This window comes from Cynoglossus semilaevis, chromosome 10 (genome assembly GCF_000523025.1).
Source record: "Cynoglossus semilaevis isolate Cse_v1.0 chromosome 10, Cse_v1.0, whole genome shotgun sequence".
In the NCBI taxonomy this organism is placed as follows: Eukaryota; Metazoa; Chordata; class Actinopteri; order Pleuronectiformes; family Cynoglossidae; genus Cynoglossus; species Cynoglossus semilaevis.
The window spans coordinates 17,330,573-17,346,269 of NC_024316.1; the positions used below are offsets into that span (position 1 = coordinate 17,330,573).

General features: G+C 37.9%; 1 protein-coding gene across 1 annotated transcript; it reads left to right on the forward strand.

Annotated features, from left to right (window-relative positions):
* The first annotated feature begins 8,777 nt into the window (after positions 1-8,777).
* LOC103385340 (chitinase-3-like protein 1) lies at positions 8,778-14,266 on the forward strand. The gene is made up of 13 exons (XM_008319201.3): positions 8,778-8,807; positions 9,750-9,780; positions 9,905-9,931; positions 10,056-10,254; positions 10,973-11,029; positions 11,123-11,276; positions 11,358-11,479; positions 11,560-11,683; positions 12,382-12,564; positions 12,668-12,778; positions 12,868-13,000; positions 13,417-13,625; positions 13,722-14,266. Exons 2-12 carry the CDS (start codon positions 9,756-9,758, stop codon positions 13,593-13,595), a joined length of 1,314 nt encoding a protein of 437 aa, XP_008317423.1. The 5' UTR covers positions 8,778-8,807; positions 9,750-9,755; the 3' UTR covers positions 13,596-13,625; positions 13,722-14,266.
* Positions 14,267-15,697: the final 1,431 nt, after the last annotated feature.

A 15,697-nucleotide genomic window follows, 5' to 3' on the forward strand; every position in this document is an offset into this window, starting at 1 on the left:
CCACCGCAGCTGACAACACTGGTCAAACCACCACCACCGCAGCTGACAACACTGGTCAAACCACCACCACCGCAGCTGCCACCACTGGTCCCACCACCACCACTACCACCACCACCACCACCACAACTACCACAACCACTGAGAGCCTAATCAACACAAACTTCTGTATGGACAAATACAATGGTTATTATGCTGTTGTAGGCGTTCCAACTTCTTTCTACCAATGTCATAATAGCTACACCTATGTAAAGAATTGTCCTTCTGGCTTAGTCTGGGGTACATTTTGCACCTGCTGTACTTGGTCATGGCTAGTATGGTACTAATAAATGTTTTATTGGTGATTCGGAGACCTGGGTAAAGGACGTGGTCCATCATGAAATGATTGATGCATAAACATTATAATCAATGTCATCTCATCAACCCCTGGGAGAGGGTGAGGGAGGAGAGGCACTGTAGAAATCTATCTGTATTTTCTTCCCATCTTACGGTAAACTTCCAACTATTTGTCTTCAGTTTGGACAGAGGTGTCACAGATTTCCACTATTTCTATTTAATCTTAATGACAGCCTTTTTCTGTTAAATTTTTTAAATGACTTTTAAACAATCAAATGTTACATGTAAAACTTTTGTCAACTATGAGTCAATAAAAGTTAATTATAATGGTAGACATATGTGTCTGTTCCATTACAGTGTTTTATAACAGAAACAGTTCCACAACAACACCAATTTGGGTTTCCACAAACAAGTAAACACAAGGTAGCTTTGCCAAAACATTTCAAGTGTGCATGTTTGTGTGTGGTTGTTCCTGCACAATCCTATCAAAAATGTGTATTGTAGAGGTATAAAATAAGGATTCACGTCTTAGGTAAGTAGAAGTTTAGGGCTGTTAAAATTGACAAGTTAATTTAAAACGTAGGACCAAAAAGGGGCAGTCATTTTAAAAAGGGAGGGCACCCCCTAGTGGTAGCTCGCTCAAAAACATGGAGGATAAGGTTCCCTGTACATTCTTAATTGACCACACAGACGAAGGTTAATGTAAATGATTGAGATGTGTGTGCAACCTTGCACCATTTCATGTTTGGTCGGACAATAAAAGTCCTTGAATCCTTGAAAATGTGTCCATGTGATGGACTGGAGAAAAATCCTGGGTGTCATCAAAAATTAATTAAATACTTCTCATTAGGTCACATTAATTTCGGGGTCAAACGTTGACGCATTTGCAGCAGGAAATTAGCAGTTTACGGAGGTTAGTCATAGTCTCTTAACGGACTACATGTGAGTGGAAGCTGCACTTGCTTGTCACATTGTTCGCTAATGTAAACAGTTAACGATCCGGAGCCAAAGCTAAAGAGCTAATTTTAATGTCTCTCACCGGCAAACCGAAATGTCATTCCATCATGTGTCCTGCTAGTGTAGGGATTTTTTTTTTCTATCGGTGTGTTCTCTGGTTTTCTCTCACAGTCAGAAACATTCGCTTTTCAGGACAAGAAGACGTTTAAAACGATAGTTTATGTTTCAGAGGTTTTAGTAAAAATGTCGATATCACATCTAAACCTGTTTTCTTCTGCCTTGTGTAGTCACCCTCAGCAACGTTAAAAGTCACGGCCGCCATCTTGTGGTGTCAATAAAGAACCGCGTCAATCGTTTGCTTGTACTTGTCAACCGTGTTGCGGTTTTTCGTGTCGTTACAAATTATGAGTTTAGGGCTTTTATGACTGATGAAATATGAAACATTGCCTCATATATATAGATTTTTCCTTGACAAAAAGAATCATAGACTCATAAACAAATCCCTTCTGTGATTTTTAACTAGGCAAGTGCTAGCTGATGCTAAATGTCAATGAAGCTCTCTCGGGCTATGAAGGCTGTCCAGTTGCTGTGAGGCCCTTAAAACAAAAATAATCCAAACAATTAAAACAATAATTTAAAGAAATATATAAATACTTAGCAGTGCCGACTGGCATAATTTCTCTGTGATCTGTGCGAGTACAAGAAATCAGAAATTCTGTTTCTTGAACCGACTTAAAGCAGGTCATGCACTGCAAATGTTCTATTCTGTTTTCACAGAATTTCATTGTTTAATTTTTTAAAAACAAAGCTGTTTTTATTATTCATAAATATATATCAAAGCAGCCCATAATATTTGATCCGAATCTTTTTTATGTAATTTATTTTATGTATGTTTTCAGTCATTCAGAGGGAAACTGTTATGTTTTCTTAAAGACATCTTACCAACGAGCCAAGAGTTTCTTTAGTTTTCTGTAGCTATCTGCTGCCACCCAGTGGAAGAGATTTGAATTGTTTGTTTGTCACTTTCACATTGAGGAACACAAAAGAAAACCTTAATAAAAACATTTTTTTTGCATTAAGTACAAAATACATTTCAGGCCAATGCGAACTTGGAACTCACTGGAGAAACAAGTGTGAACACAAACTTGTGTGAAATTTGGTTGTATCACAGCCAATCTCAGCTTTTTAAATTCTGACAAAGATGAGTGTGGCTCAGGTTTGGTTTTTGTTTGGTTTATGTTATTGTTTTTTTGTCACTTGCAGATCAACAGTTATTTGACAGAACAGAATGAAATGTATTTGTCTATTGTTTATTCAGTCAGTGTTCATCCTCTTGTTCTTGCTTGTTCTTGCTTCTCTCTTTCATCCTGAGCCTTACTTGTTTATCCTGTTTGGCGATCTGAACACAAATCAGCTAAGTAGCTCCGACAAACCACCCATTCAACTGGGTTCGTTTCACAGGACAAACAGTTTCATACGAATGCAATATGTATTTCCATCTATACCAACACCAAGATAACTTGGTTTTCATGAAATTCACCTCAACTGATGATGCCGTGACCATGATGACACGTTTGGACGACATGACACATTTGACATAATTATATGCCATTGTTTGGATCTAGCATTGATCTGCATTTTTTGGTATGTTTTGTAGTTAGTATGACGTACAAGGATTAATACAAATTATATTTAAAGAATGATGCCTAACTGGATCTCATTAAATGGGCTTTCCCTCCTCCCCGCTTTCTCTCCTTCTTTCTTTCCCTGTGTCTCCCTTTCCCTTTCTCCAGAAACACACTCATACAATGTTTTTTTTTGTACTTTGTGAGCACCTCACACGGACAGAGCACATGTCTTAGCCGGTGAACCTTAACTATAACTGGTACAAATTATAGTCGTAGCTAAATTCTTTTGCTAGTCTCTAATCTGACCCCAAACCAATATGAATTATGAATATTTTGTTTATTTGTGTACTTGCCTATTGTGAGTAGCACCAGTAATACCTATTTAGGTAGTGTATCATTAATGTGCTGAAACTGAAAGACAGTGTTGAATAAGTGACACACCTCTGTGAGAGACGGGTGAGGACAGTGCAGTGAGGACAACGAGCAGGAAAAAGTTTTATTTTCTTCTCATTGACAAGACTATGACAAATGAAAAATACATTTTTCTGTTTGACACAAAAAAGCCCCATTGACACTGGCATTTTGTTAGTCAATAAGAAATAATTATGAAAAAGTAAAAAATAAAGAAAGGTGAAGTTGCACTTTCTGCGGAACCATGACCCCTGAACAGATGAGCAGAGATTTTCCACCACTGGTGCATTACAATAAAAAAAAAACTGTGTTATAATATCTATGTTAAAGGAGAATGTAACTGAAAGAAAAGAGACAGCGGGCTGTTCAATGCTAAGATGTTAGCACATTCATTGCTAAAGCAGGTTTTAGATGTTGATTAAGTTGCTTGTATCGTTAGCCTTGTTCTTGTCTTCTTACCCCATGTTAAATGTCTCCAACCTGCTAGCATTGTCGATTTATTCAAATCAAACCAGGCATGAGTAGTAGAATAAGAATAAGAACGCCGATGTCTTGATTTATCCACTGCGTGAGGCCGCGACTTGCATATATTTGCGGTGGCAGTGGCCGATGTGCTTAACCGCACTTGTGCCTTTGTTTGGCCCAGTCTTTCATGTTTGGGTCCACAACTTCCAACCATGCCATAGCAGACAATCAGACTAGTCCTAATCCAGAGTTTAGGTAGCAACATTATTGTTTGGTTGTTGCTATTGTTCTGTTTTATGATACAGAGGTTGTGATTTTTATTTATTTTTTGTCTGCATCCATTTTGGGTGGTCAGTTTTGGACACCCCATAATCACGGTTTCCATATTGACATATCACTATTGATCAGCGGTTAACAACCTTTTTGAAACTGAGAGGTACTTCAAGGGTACTTACTAATACGAAGAGCTTCTTGTTGGATACAGGCTTCCCAAACAAAGTAATAATAACTAAAAAGAAACTTCAAAAGAACAGTAGCATTCATTTGTGGACCACTTTTGACCACAGACAAGAAGACGATGTTGTTTCACAATTTGTGTCCGATTTTTCAGAACTATGAATTATGTGCCCAAAAATTCCAGTAGACAAATTCTGGCTAGGTTTTCCAAGATGTGATATTGAGGTTACCCAGTTAGCCAACTTACTGCTTCGCTCTGTCAGCCTTTTGCTTTCATCAACAATCATTTTCTCACCAGTCGACATTTTCAAGCTGACTTAATTAGGCAGCAATTATTCGAATATGACCTACATTAATTAACTGATATGATATTAAATATATGGTGTCTTGTCAATTAAATTGACTCCTTTACAATTCCCTGTACAGTATATGGGAGGCTTGACAAACAGGAACGCTAGCCTCAACTTTGGTCTACGTTGTGAGATGTATTTAGGCAGACTTCCAATCACAAGCATAATACTGTATGTTAGCCGCCACACCACAGGCTGACCAATCAGGACTTACATGGAAGTTGTTATGAAAATAAATTTATTGAAAAACAGTCTTAGGATTTTTTACTTACGACTGTATCTCAATCAGTTAGAACGAGCAGAACTGTGGCATACGTTCTACTAAACAATATTCACACAGAAAATAGAAAACAACAGCTCACGTAACGTCCCGTTCAGATGCCATCGCTGACCTACTTAATTTAATCTACGAGTCTACATGAGTCTACATGACGAAGCAGAGACTTTGATGCTGCTGAAAAGGATTACCTCAAGTACCACTATAGAACTGAGAACTGGAACTGCATGTTTACCTTTAAGGATAATTAAAACAGAATATACCATGAGTACATTTTACACCAAATATCCTATTTTAAGGTGCACAAATGATTCAAAATCCTAAATCTCACAAAACAACACACTGGTTGATTTCAACATGCTGTTGTTCAAAGCTCTGTTGAGGTAAAAGTACTGCAAGTATTGTCATCAACAAAAGAATCAGGGATGTTTCATAACTGGACTTGTCAAGCTGGTATTGAGCACATGTCTAAGTCACAACAAAATGAAGGAGGGACGGACCCCTGTAAATTAAAAAAAAAAAGTAACATACCTTCATTTTTCAACCTGTAATGTCTAAACTCGTCTATGGTCACGTGTTTACATTTTACTACAGTTCAGTATCAACTGAACTGAAGAAGCCTCTTGGATGAGAGGTGAAACGTCTTCAAGAAACCTACTTCATCTAGTTGCCCACGATGTGACTATTTATGGATAGGATGATGGGTGACTGAGACCCTAACCAGACATGTTCAGTATCAACTTTCCTGGGTTGTGGTTGTAGGAGAGCAGGAGGTGGGGGAGGGGGAGGTATCCGGCCAACCTTTCTATGAGGATCCTTAAGCATTCCCAGACTAGCAAGGAGAGATCAAGGAGAAATCATAGCGTCTTTGGTCTCCATCCAGATGGACATACCTTGAACATCTCCCATGGATCTTCATGCATCTTGACCCGATGCCGTAGCACCTCGGCTGGCTTCTCTCAATGTAATGGGTGGAAAAGATCCACCTTGAGCTGCTCCTGAATGTCTGGATGTCTCCATCCCTGAGTCCAACCATTCTGCAGAGGAGACTCAGCGTCATTGCTTGCATCAGATACCCGATTCTATAGGCAATGAAGTTACCCCATCCCGCAGGTTGAGGGCCTTGCCTCTACCAATCTCTCTTTACAATGACTGGAACAGAGTCTGTCATCACGGCGGATGGTGTCAGTCCATCCATCTCCTATCATGTCATGAGCAAAAAGATGAAATGCCTAAACTCCTCCACTCTGGGCAGACTACTACTATTCTCTGACCTGGTAAGACAGAATTCCACCCTTTTCAAACTGAGTCATGTAATAAACTGTATCACCATTGTCGTCCATTAATCCAAAAACAAGTAGCTAATTATGATGGTGGAGCTGGCATCAGCAAGGTGTGACTGGACTTCACTCCATGGACAACTGGACAACGAAAATATTATCTCGATGTTTCTACTTTGATAGTAACAATGAAAGACAAGCCAAGTATTGCAAAGTACACAGAAATGTCTTTTTAGGAATGCACTGTTGTAACGGGTATGGTGAGTATGAGTAAGTGAAGAGCGGGAGAGACTGAACAGGGTGAAGTTGAAGACGAACAAAATGAAGTGAAATGGACAGAAACAATCAAACAGGACATTTTATAAATCAAACTGTCATCATTTTAGGTCAAGAGTGCAAATATGGATTTAAACGACATTTAAACGACATAGTCTCATGTCTTATCGTATAAAAATGATATTGGAATATCTTAAAAACTCAATATATTGCCTAGCTGTAATTTTAAAATATAAAAAGCACTTCACATAAATATGCCAAAAAACTATATGTAATTACATATAATTATCCTGTAATTTCAATCTACTTTATGTGAAACCTGGGTCTGTTTGGTCGAACACAACGTTGATTTATTCAAAGGAATTGAAGAAAGGCACACATGAAGATCTTCAACAGCTCTGAATCACTTTTCCACTCGGTGGAAGAGTGTTCACTTGTTCTGCCTGCTGCTGTTGCAATGCCAAAGGCAATTTTGTTTTTGCAGTAAATAAATAATACTCTCTGGACAAAATACCCATGGTACACCTGGTGATCCCTTTTCATAGATTATTGTGCCGCAGCACAGAGGTTGGGAATCGCTTCCAGAACAAACTGGCATTGGAGACTGGTAGAGATATACTCACAGAGAGGGGTGAGGGGAAGTGGAGGTAAGGGAGCAGAGGGAGGTAGGTAATCATAAGAGCTTGAAACAGACGAGATCAGGATGTTGAACAATAATTAAAGAACGGGAAAGAGCTGAACAAATAAAGCTGAGCAACAGGAAGAAAGAAGACGACTTTACCGGCAGCAAATTAATGGCTTGCTGTGACAACAGTGCCAAAACATAAAGAAACTCAGGATATAAAATATATTGAAGTAGATGTTGAGTTATAGTTCAGTGATACTGATAAATATACTATTTATCGATCTATCAAGGTAATTGTTGAAATGGACAAAAATCCAAGTAAAAATCAATTTTTTAATTTTAATTATATTTTAAAATACAATTTAAAGAAACATATTTAGATCAAATAAATACAATACATTCCTCATAATGAGGACAGTCGTCTGGAGGCCACGGCTGAGAAGACGATGAGGGGAAAACTGAGCAGCAGCCTGAACAGTCTCAACCTGAGTTGGGTGAGTGTGTTCAGATGATAGGACGTGCACTGACTGTGTTCCAGCAATGATAAATGGAAAATTTAATTCTTTGCGTCATAGGTAAAGCTATAAACTGACACACGCACCTACGAATGTAGGTAATTATAATCATAGTTATTGGATATTTGTTGTTATATAACCAATAATTGTGTCTAGACACGGGCGCAGAAATGCGTTGAGAAACCATTCATTTACAGTTCCACATAACTGATCAAAGGAGATGTCGTGACTTTTTTCACAATGACGACTTCAAAAGATCTCCTTCAAAAGAAAAAAAATTTCACAATGACGACTTCAAAAGATCTCCAATACATTTCAAAGAACCATTCCCCGTTTTTGAAGCACTGTTGTTGAGCTATAAAAAAAAAAAAAATAATTACAGTGTGTTCTTAAAATGTCTGCCAATTGATTCTACACTAATTCAGAAAATATATTAGTTTTGAATCTTTAATTGAGTGAAAATAGACATGAAACCATAAGGATCCTTTTTTTTTCATCATAACAGGCTTGAAAATCCCCTAAGTATCTGCCACAGCCTGCTAAAAAAGCAATGACAGATTAAAAACTAAGCTTAGTTACCAAGCCAAAATTACCAAGCCAAAATTACCGTCAGAGGTGTTTAAGTAGTCAGACAAGATCCTATAATGAGGATATTAATACCTGGGTCATAAAAAAGGGTGTGACAATGTGAGGAACCTTTCCATAAAACTTAGGAGACAATAAACTGGGAGGAGTGAGAACAGACGCCTCTGAGTTGCTCATTCTAAAGAAACTCCAGAAGCATAACCTGCTCAAGTAATGATGTAAACTGGAGTTCTGTGTCTGGTTCACTTTCACAACGTGAAAATGAGATCCCGCAACACTTAGATTTTCCAGAGTTTCCTGCCTGTTATCTACCACTGGTCAGTTTGACTGGGTATCCATCTCCTCTCTTTCAATTTTTATCCAAACGTCTCTGAAAATGACATCACTAATTAGTGATGATCACAGTGTATTGGTTCCGCTGCACCTTTTCCGCACCTTGTCATTCTGATGATCAAAGTTGAACAAATCATCCACAGCCAAATCAACTGAAAAACATTGGCAATTGTTAACAAACCTGAGCCAAATGATCCCCCTCCCCCGCCACTAATTAGACCTCACAAGGCCACACCCTCTCCTCCTGCCTTATTTAAGCCTGTGATGCCAAACATTGTCATAAGGAGTGAGAGGAGCCTGTTGTCAACCACATACTGTAAGTATTTTATACAAACACTTCACAGCATATATATATTTTAATTTTTTTGACTGTGTATATATCTATATATGTATATGTATATGTATATATATATATAAATATATATATACACACTTTATATTAACATAAATGGTTATATATATATATATAGAGAGAGAGAGAGAGATTTATTATAATTAATCTCCATCCTAATTAATTCCTAAATTTTGAAATATGACCAAAAAATGTATCCTGTATATTACTGTAACTAATAAAAAACAAGTTAGTTTAAGTTTAAGTTAGTCAGCAGTTCCCGAAGTGAACCCCAGTTGATTGATTGGGTAACAGCAAGGGAAATAATTTGTTATTATTATTATTAGTATAAATTTGAATTTGTGAATCTGTAAAAGTCAGGAAGAAACTTTTAACATTATTCATAAAGGATTACATTTTTCCTCGTGATATTTAACAACTTTTTGTGCACGTTTTACCAACTGCTGTCCGACTGCGACACCTTCTGTATTATCTGACCTCAGCCATTTTTTAAACGAGGTTCTGACCCTCCATCTTGTTGGTAGAGACAGGCAGAATTTGGATGATGGGTTTGAAGTAGGCGACAGTAATGGTACTACGAAGCCCTTGAAGTGTTTGTCGGCGATCTCATCAAACGGGATTATTTTAAGATTATTTTTATTTAATTTCCTGAGTCGAAGGTAGTAGGAGCCAAACACAATGTGTTCTTTTGTTTGTTTGTATTGAGCTGTACTTTAGTGTGGAGACAAAATAATGACTACTCATCTTGACAGTCCCTTTACCACACCCTAAATATCTAGTATTGTTTCCCTTTCTATATTGAGCACATCAAGGATTCATCTAAAGACTGTTTTAATAGTTATTGAAGTACTGAGCTTTTTTTTTTCTGACCGTATTTTCTAAGGTGCCTTTATTTTGTCTTTACAGTAAAATATGAGGAACATAATTCAAGTAACAGGTAAAGGATTGATGAACATGACTAAATGTTTCATCATAAAGGATTGATGAACATGACTAAATGTTCAGTAAATGATTACTGACGCACTTCTAATTAAATATTGACTCATTTTCTTCCTTTGTAGTTCTCTGCCTAATTTTCACCAGTTTGGGTGAGTTCACATTTTTGCATTAGTAAAACCCAATCAATCTAAAAAAAACAACCCTTGAACATTGAAGAGTACTGTAGTATCATGATCGCTACAACTGTAATCCGGTGTTTCTTTCTTGTTGCAGCTTCTGCCTTCAATCTAATGTGTTATGTGGACGAGGCGTCCAGATCAAGAGCAGGTCCGGCACAGTTTGACGCTTCAAAGATTGATGTTAACCTGTGCACCCACCTGGTCGCCGTCTACGGTGACATCCAGAACAATGTTGTCATGGCAACAATTGAAGAACTGTCCTTTTTTGATACTTTAACTGCGTTAAAAACTAGGTGAGTCTTCTGAATCCTTCTTCCGCCGCTATTGGTTTATTTTAAGCGTAGCATTTTATACATGGTTACTATTTTTTTTTTTACTATTTTTTATCTAATTTATTAGCATAATTATTTTTAGCAAATATCTGTAAGAATTGTAATTGTTTTTTCCATAAATGAAAACCTGTTAAAGCAATGCCTGTCAAATGACGTGTGCCCTAAAAATAGTTTTGGGAATAAACGGCTGTATAAGAAAGTGAATGTCACTAGATGGCAGCATTCCAGCTCATTTTTTTAAATCTATTTTAATAATCAGGGGATTGTATGCAGAATGCTGGTCCCAGAAACTCATACAGTTTGTACAGATAAATAAATACATATTACCAGGCCTACATAGGTTGATGTCGGAATCCAAAATTAAGTGTTTGAACAATATCGGCATATCAGATATTGGCAAAAAAGTTAATATCGGATACCCCACAAAAAATAGTAATAAAAAGTTAAATACAATATATAAATACAATATATTTTATATATTGTATTTTATCTATTTTATCTACCTTACTTATTTGTCCAGCAGTGTCTCGTAATATTAACATTTTACCTCATATATTTTATATATTGTATTTTATCTATCTCATAATATTAACATTTTACCTCCGGGAGTCAATACAGTAATTTCTGATCCTGATCATCATTAATTCATTTATTTCTTGATTTGAATTTATTCACACAGCAATCCAGACCTCAAAGTCCTTTTCGGAGTCGGTGGTGCAGATTTCGATACTAACAAGTGAGCAATAACGACGTAATAACACACTATGAATCTGCTGAGCATTTACTAACAAGTGCCACGTCTGCTTCTCTGTTCCATAAACATTTCTAGATTCTCAACCATGGCGGCGTCCACCGTGAACAGAAATACCTTTATCCAGTCTGTGAAACTTTTCCTGAGAGAAAATAACTTTGACGGAATTCTGTTGGACTGGAGATACCCTGACACGAGCAACAGCAAAAATCAGTTCACAGCACTGTGCCAGGTCTGATCCGATTCACACGTTTTGGTGCTATTATTTGGTATACAAAAGGATCGAACCAAATAACGTGTGTATGTTATACAGGAAATGGCAAGTGTCTTTGACAGCGAACCGACAGGCGGCAACGAGAGGTTACTGCTCACAGCTGCAGTGTCCGGTCATAAGGACCACATGGACGCTAGCTATGACGTCCCGCAGCTGAACACGTAATCAAACCTATTGTTCACTGCTGCAAATATATTTGCACCATATTTGGTCAATGTTTTAACACCTTCGCTGACTCCAGGCACCTGGATTTAATCCACGTGATGGCGCATGACTTTTACAACTTGCAAGACCGAGTCACAAGACATCACGCTCCGTTGTTTCAAGGATCCATGGACACTGGAAATCATGCACGCTACAACGCTGTAAGTGGAAGATTAGTGTATGGAGCCAAACAGCAAAACCTCAGACAGTCAGACTTAATTGTTCAACAGTGACTTTAATGATTTGAATTAAGGAGGCATGCAATTAAATTATAGAATGTAATTATAACATAGTACTATTTTATAAGGCCTGTTGGTAAGTAATCGCAATTACTTTATTTTTAATTAATTTATTATGATTGAGACCGGATCAGTGGAAACTATACTACGGATTACTTCACACCCACAGGCCATTTAAAGCTATTATATTCAACATTTAACGACCATTTGGGCCCTGAAGCCTCTTACCAGGACCCTCGTAGCTACCGTTAGCTCTGGTGTCTGTACCACTACCACTGTTGCTAACGTTAGCTCTGGTGTCTGTGAGACGAAAAATCTTTGTTGTCCAATTTGGAAACAGCCATCAAATCTGTTGTCGGGAATTTTGAAAATCTTCACTCAATGCATCCCGTACATCATCTTTGCAGCCAATGGACTTTTGGCACTATATTGCCACCTACAGGGCCAGATATTAGGGAACTTGAAGAAATCAACTAGCTGCGTTATTTTAAAAAAAAACAAACATAATTTTTCTGTGATAAAGTGATTAAAATAAACGCATGCAAAGTCATAACGCAGATCGTAGCACAAAGGTGGTATAAAAAATGATTTACAGTTGTATTTTTTCTTTTATATTTAAGGAATATTCAATGATGTATTGGAAAAACAAAGGTGCATCCGCTGAAAAGGTTCTCATGGGGATCACTACATATGGAAGAACCTTCACTCTTCGAAGTCGTTTCAACAGGCTGGGATCACGAATCAGTGGCCCAGGAGAAGCAGGCACTTACACTGGGAATCCTGGATACTTGTCCAACTATGAGGTGAAAGAAGTCTCCCATCGTACAGCACAATAATCGTCTCATATCACTGTTGCTTTTGTAAACGTGGGGATATTCCGCATCAACTTCTACCCCTCATTCATAGATTTGTTCCCACGGTCTAACCACGTCCTGGTCTGAACAACATCAGGTTCCCTACGGTTATTCAGGATCTCTGTGGGTTGGATATGACAATCAGGAGAGCATTGCTAAAAAGGTCCATTTTTAATCCACAGCAAACTAAAAAATCTGTCGATGCTCTATCACACATTCATTTTTTTTTTCAAAACATTTTTGGACGTACAGGCAACCTTTGTAATCGACTATGGATTCGGCGGAGCTGCTGTTTGGTCTCTGGACCAGGACGATTTCAACGGAGATGTCTGTGATCAAGGCCCTTACCCACTTGTCAGTCAGTTGTATGACTATCTGGAAGCAGGTAAATACACAGTGGTACAGATAGGGTGTCTCCAGTATCGAGTTCTATTGCCCTCCACTGACAAAGTTACAATTGGATAATGTTAACTGAAATAGACTTGGGTTTTTTTCAGGGTTTTTTTCAGGGATAAAATTTGCAGATTGCTGCACAAATTGATCACACATTTGCTGCCTTTCTAGAGCAGAGACCTATAAGTGTGTTTCAGGGACCGCCAGTAGCGTCTGACCTCTTTTTAAATTTACAAAAATAACCTCTGAGCGAGGTAATTAGTCCTCACATTGTCACACAAACACATCTGTATATTTTTGACATGTACTACAGTTGGTTTTTGTACTTCCTCTACGCTGTTGTACTCATTTGATGAAACTGCACTCCAAGTCTGACCATTTTATTCCCCCGAAATCTCTTTGAATAAGGAATACCCAGCATAAACTTCACCACGGCCGAGGAGAGCGGCACAGTTTGTCCCCAAGAGGGCGCTGAGAATTCCTGCATCGGAGAGGAAACGGGCAGTTTTCCGTGCCTGATTATCCACAGTGTTACTTTAACTGTTGGGGTGACCGGACCTATCTCCAAGAATGTTCCGGGTCACTAATCTTCAATGAGGAATGCTCCTGCTGCGACTGTAGGAACATGTCCTTCACAATGATTTTTTTTTTAAGCCTTATCATTGGATAGTAATGTCATTTATCAATTTGTGCAACTTTTTGTTTTCTTCCAGATGACACATCCAGCAGTAGTGATGATGATGATGATGATGATGATGATTCTAACTCTTCTGGAGGAATCAATTACAACTTCTGTCAAAGCAAACCAGTTGGCTACTACAGCGTCAGTGGTTCCCCACGTCATTTTTACCAGTGTTTTAGGGGAATCACCTACGTCCACCAGTGCGCCGCCACGCTAAAGTTTTACGAAAGCTGCACTTGCTGTAACTACTAATAATGGGAATAAATCTTTACCGGGTAATAACAAACATACAAATCAATAAAACTACTACCCCGAAATAGTATACTCAGTATTTACTCACAACCAATAAGAATGTATTGTACACGAGCGAATGTACTTTTTTAAAGAGCTTTGATTTTGTGTAAGGTTTATTGTTATTGTTATAGAATAAAATATTTAAACACAGTTCTAGGATGAAATCAGTCAACATATATACATGTTTTTTTTAATCAGCATAATTTATGGGAACATGGTGATTCCATTACTGTTAGTTGTTTTCATATCCAACAAATATATATAATAAAGTGTTGCAAGCAACCGTGGCGTGAGGCTGGTGTGAACTTTCCCTGAGGTTGTTGTTCTTTAACTCTTCAGGTACTTAACGGAAAAAAGAGGTTTTTGTAAAGAAATATTCAGCTTAACTTTATCTGATAAAACATCGAACTTAATCAAAATGTATCTGAAAAGGAAAAAAATGCAGAAAAGACATTTTTGACAACAACACAACAAAAGTTTTTTTTACATTTTATTTTATTTCTTGTATTATCCTATTCATTTAATGAAGTTAATTTAAATCATGGTAGGTGAGGTCACACACCCATACACACACACACACACACACACCATTAATTATGGTTGTCAAACAAACAACAATCATTAATAAATATATCCTAATTGTACTTCCTTGTTTAACACTGTGTCGGAACCAAATCATTATGAAATATTACTACGATAGAATACACATAGTATTCAGAGAAAAAAAAATTAAAAAAACACAATAGATAATACTGGAGCCCCTGAACACGTGTCAAACTCAAGGCCCACGGGCCAAACGTGGCCCACCAGGTCCTTTTGTTTGGCCATGTAACGTCCACGTAATGTAAGGTTTTTTAAACCTCATAAATTAAACGGGTTTTTTTGTTAGTAATTACAGATCAAACCTGCACCGCCGACAAAAAAGAAAAGTGACCAAGTAACCCCAGCGCCCTCCCGTGGCGAACGAATACACCAACACGTGTAATGCACTTTATTGAAAATGCACAGGCCGCGGCGTTTGAGTCTAGTTTCAGCCTCCACCTCTTGTGAAACATGACCGCCATCTAGTGGTTTGAATAAGTCAATAACTCATTGTACGACGAGGCCATCTAGTGGTTTGAATAAGTCAATACGACTCTTCGTCCTACGACGAGTACGAGGGATTAAAATTAAATTATAACATATTAATTGACAAACAATTTTATAATATAAAGAATAAAACTGCACTAAAACGTGTCAAAGTTTACAAAAAAAATAAATTGGGAAGTTTCTACGATTAGTAAACCTAATAGGCATTTAGTAATATTACCCATAAACAGTACACATGGTGGTATCCAGTCGTCTCTTGCTATCTGCACCTGGGAGAGACCTTTGTTCAACCTCACCTTGGTGCATTGTCCTGCTGTTATATATGACCTCTGACCTCTGGAGGTTTCTTCTACCATGACCCCACATTGGTAGCAGACGCTGAATAAACCTATAAGGCAGTGGTTTGATGCAAGTAAATTATCTGCAAGTCCGACCTTTGCCCTAACTCCAATCTGCCACGGAGAAAAGTTGCATTGGCATAGACATCCAGTGTAAAAACAACTGTGGAGACCCCTGGGAGGTAGGTAGGTAGGTAGGTAGGTAAGTAGATAAGTAGGTGGGTAGGTAAGTGGGTAGGTGAGTAGGTAGGTTGGTAAGTAGGTAGGTAAGTAGGTAGGTAGGTAG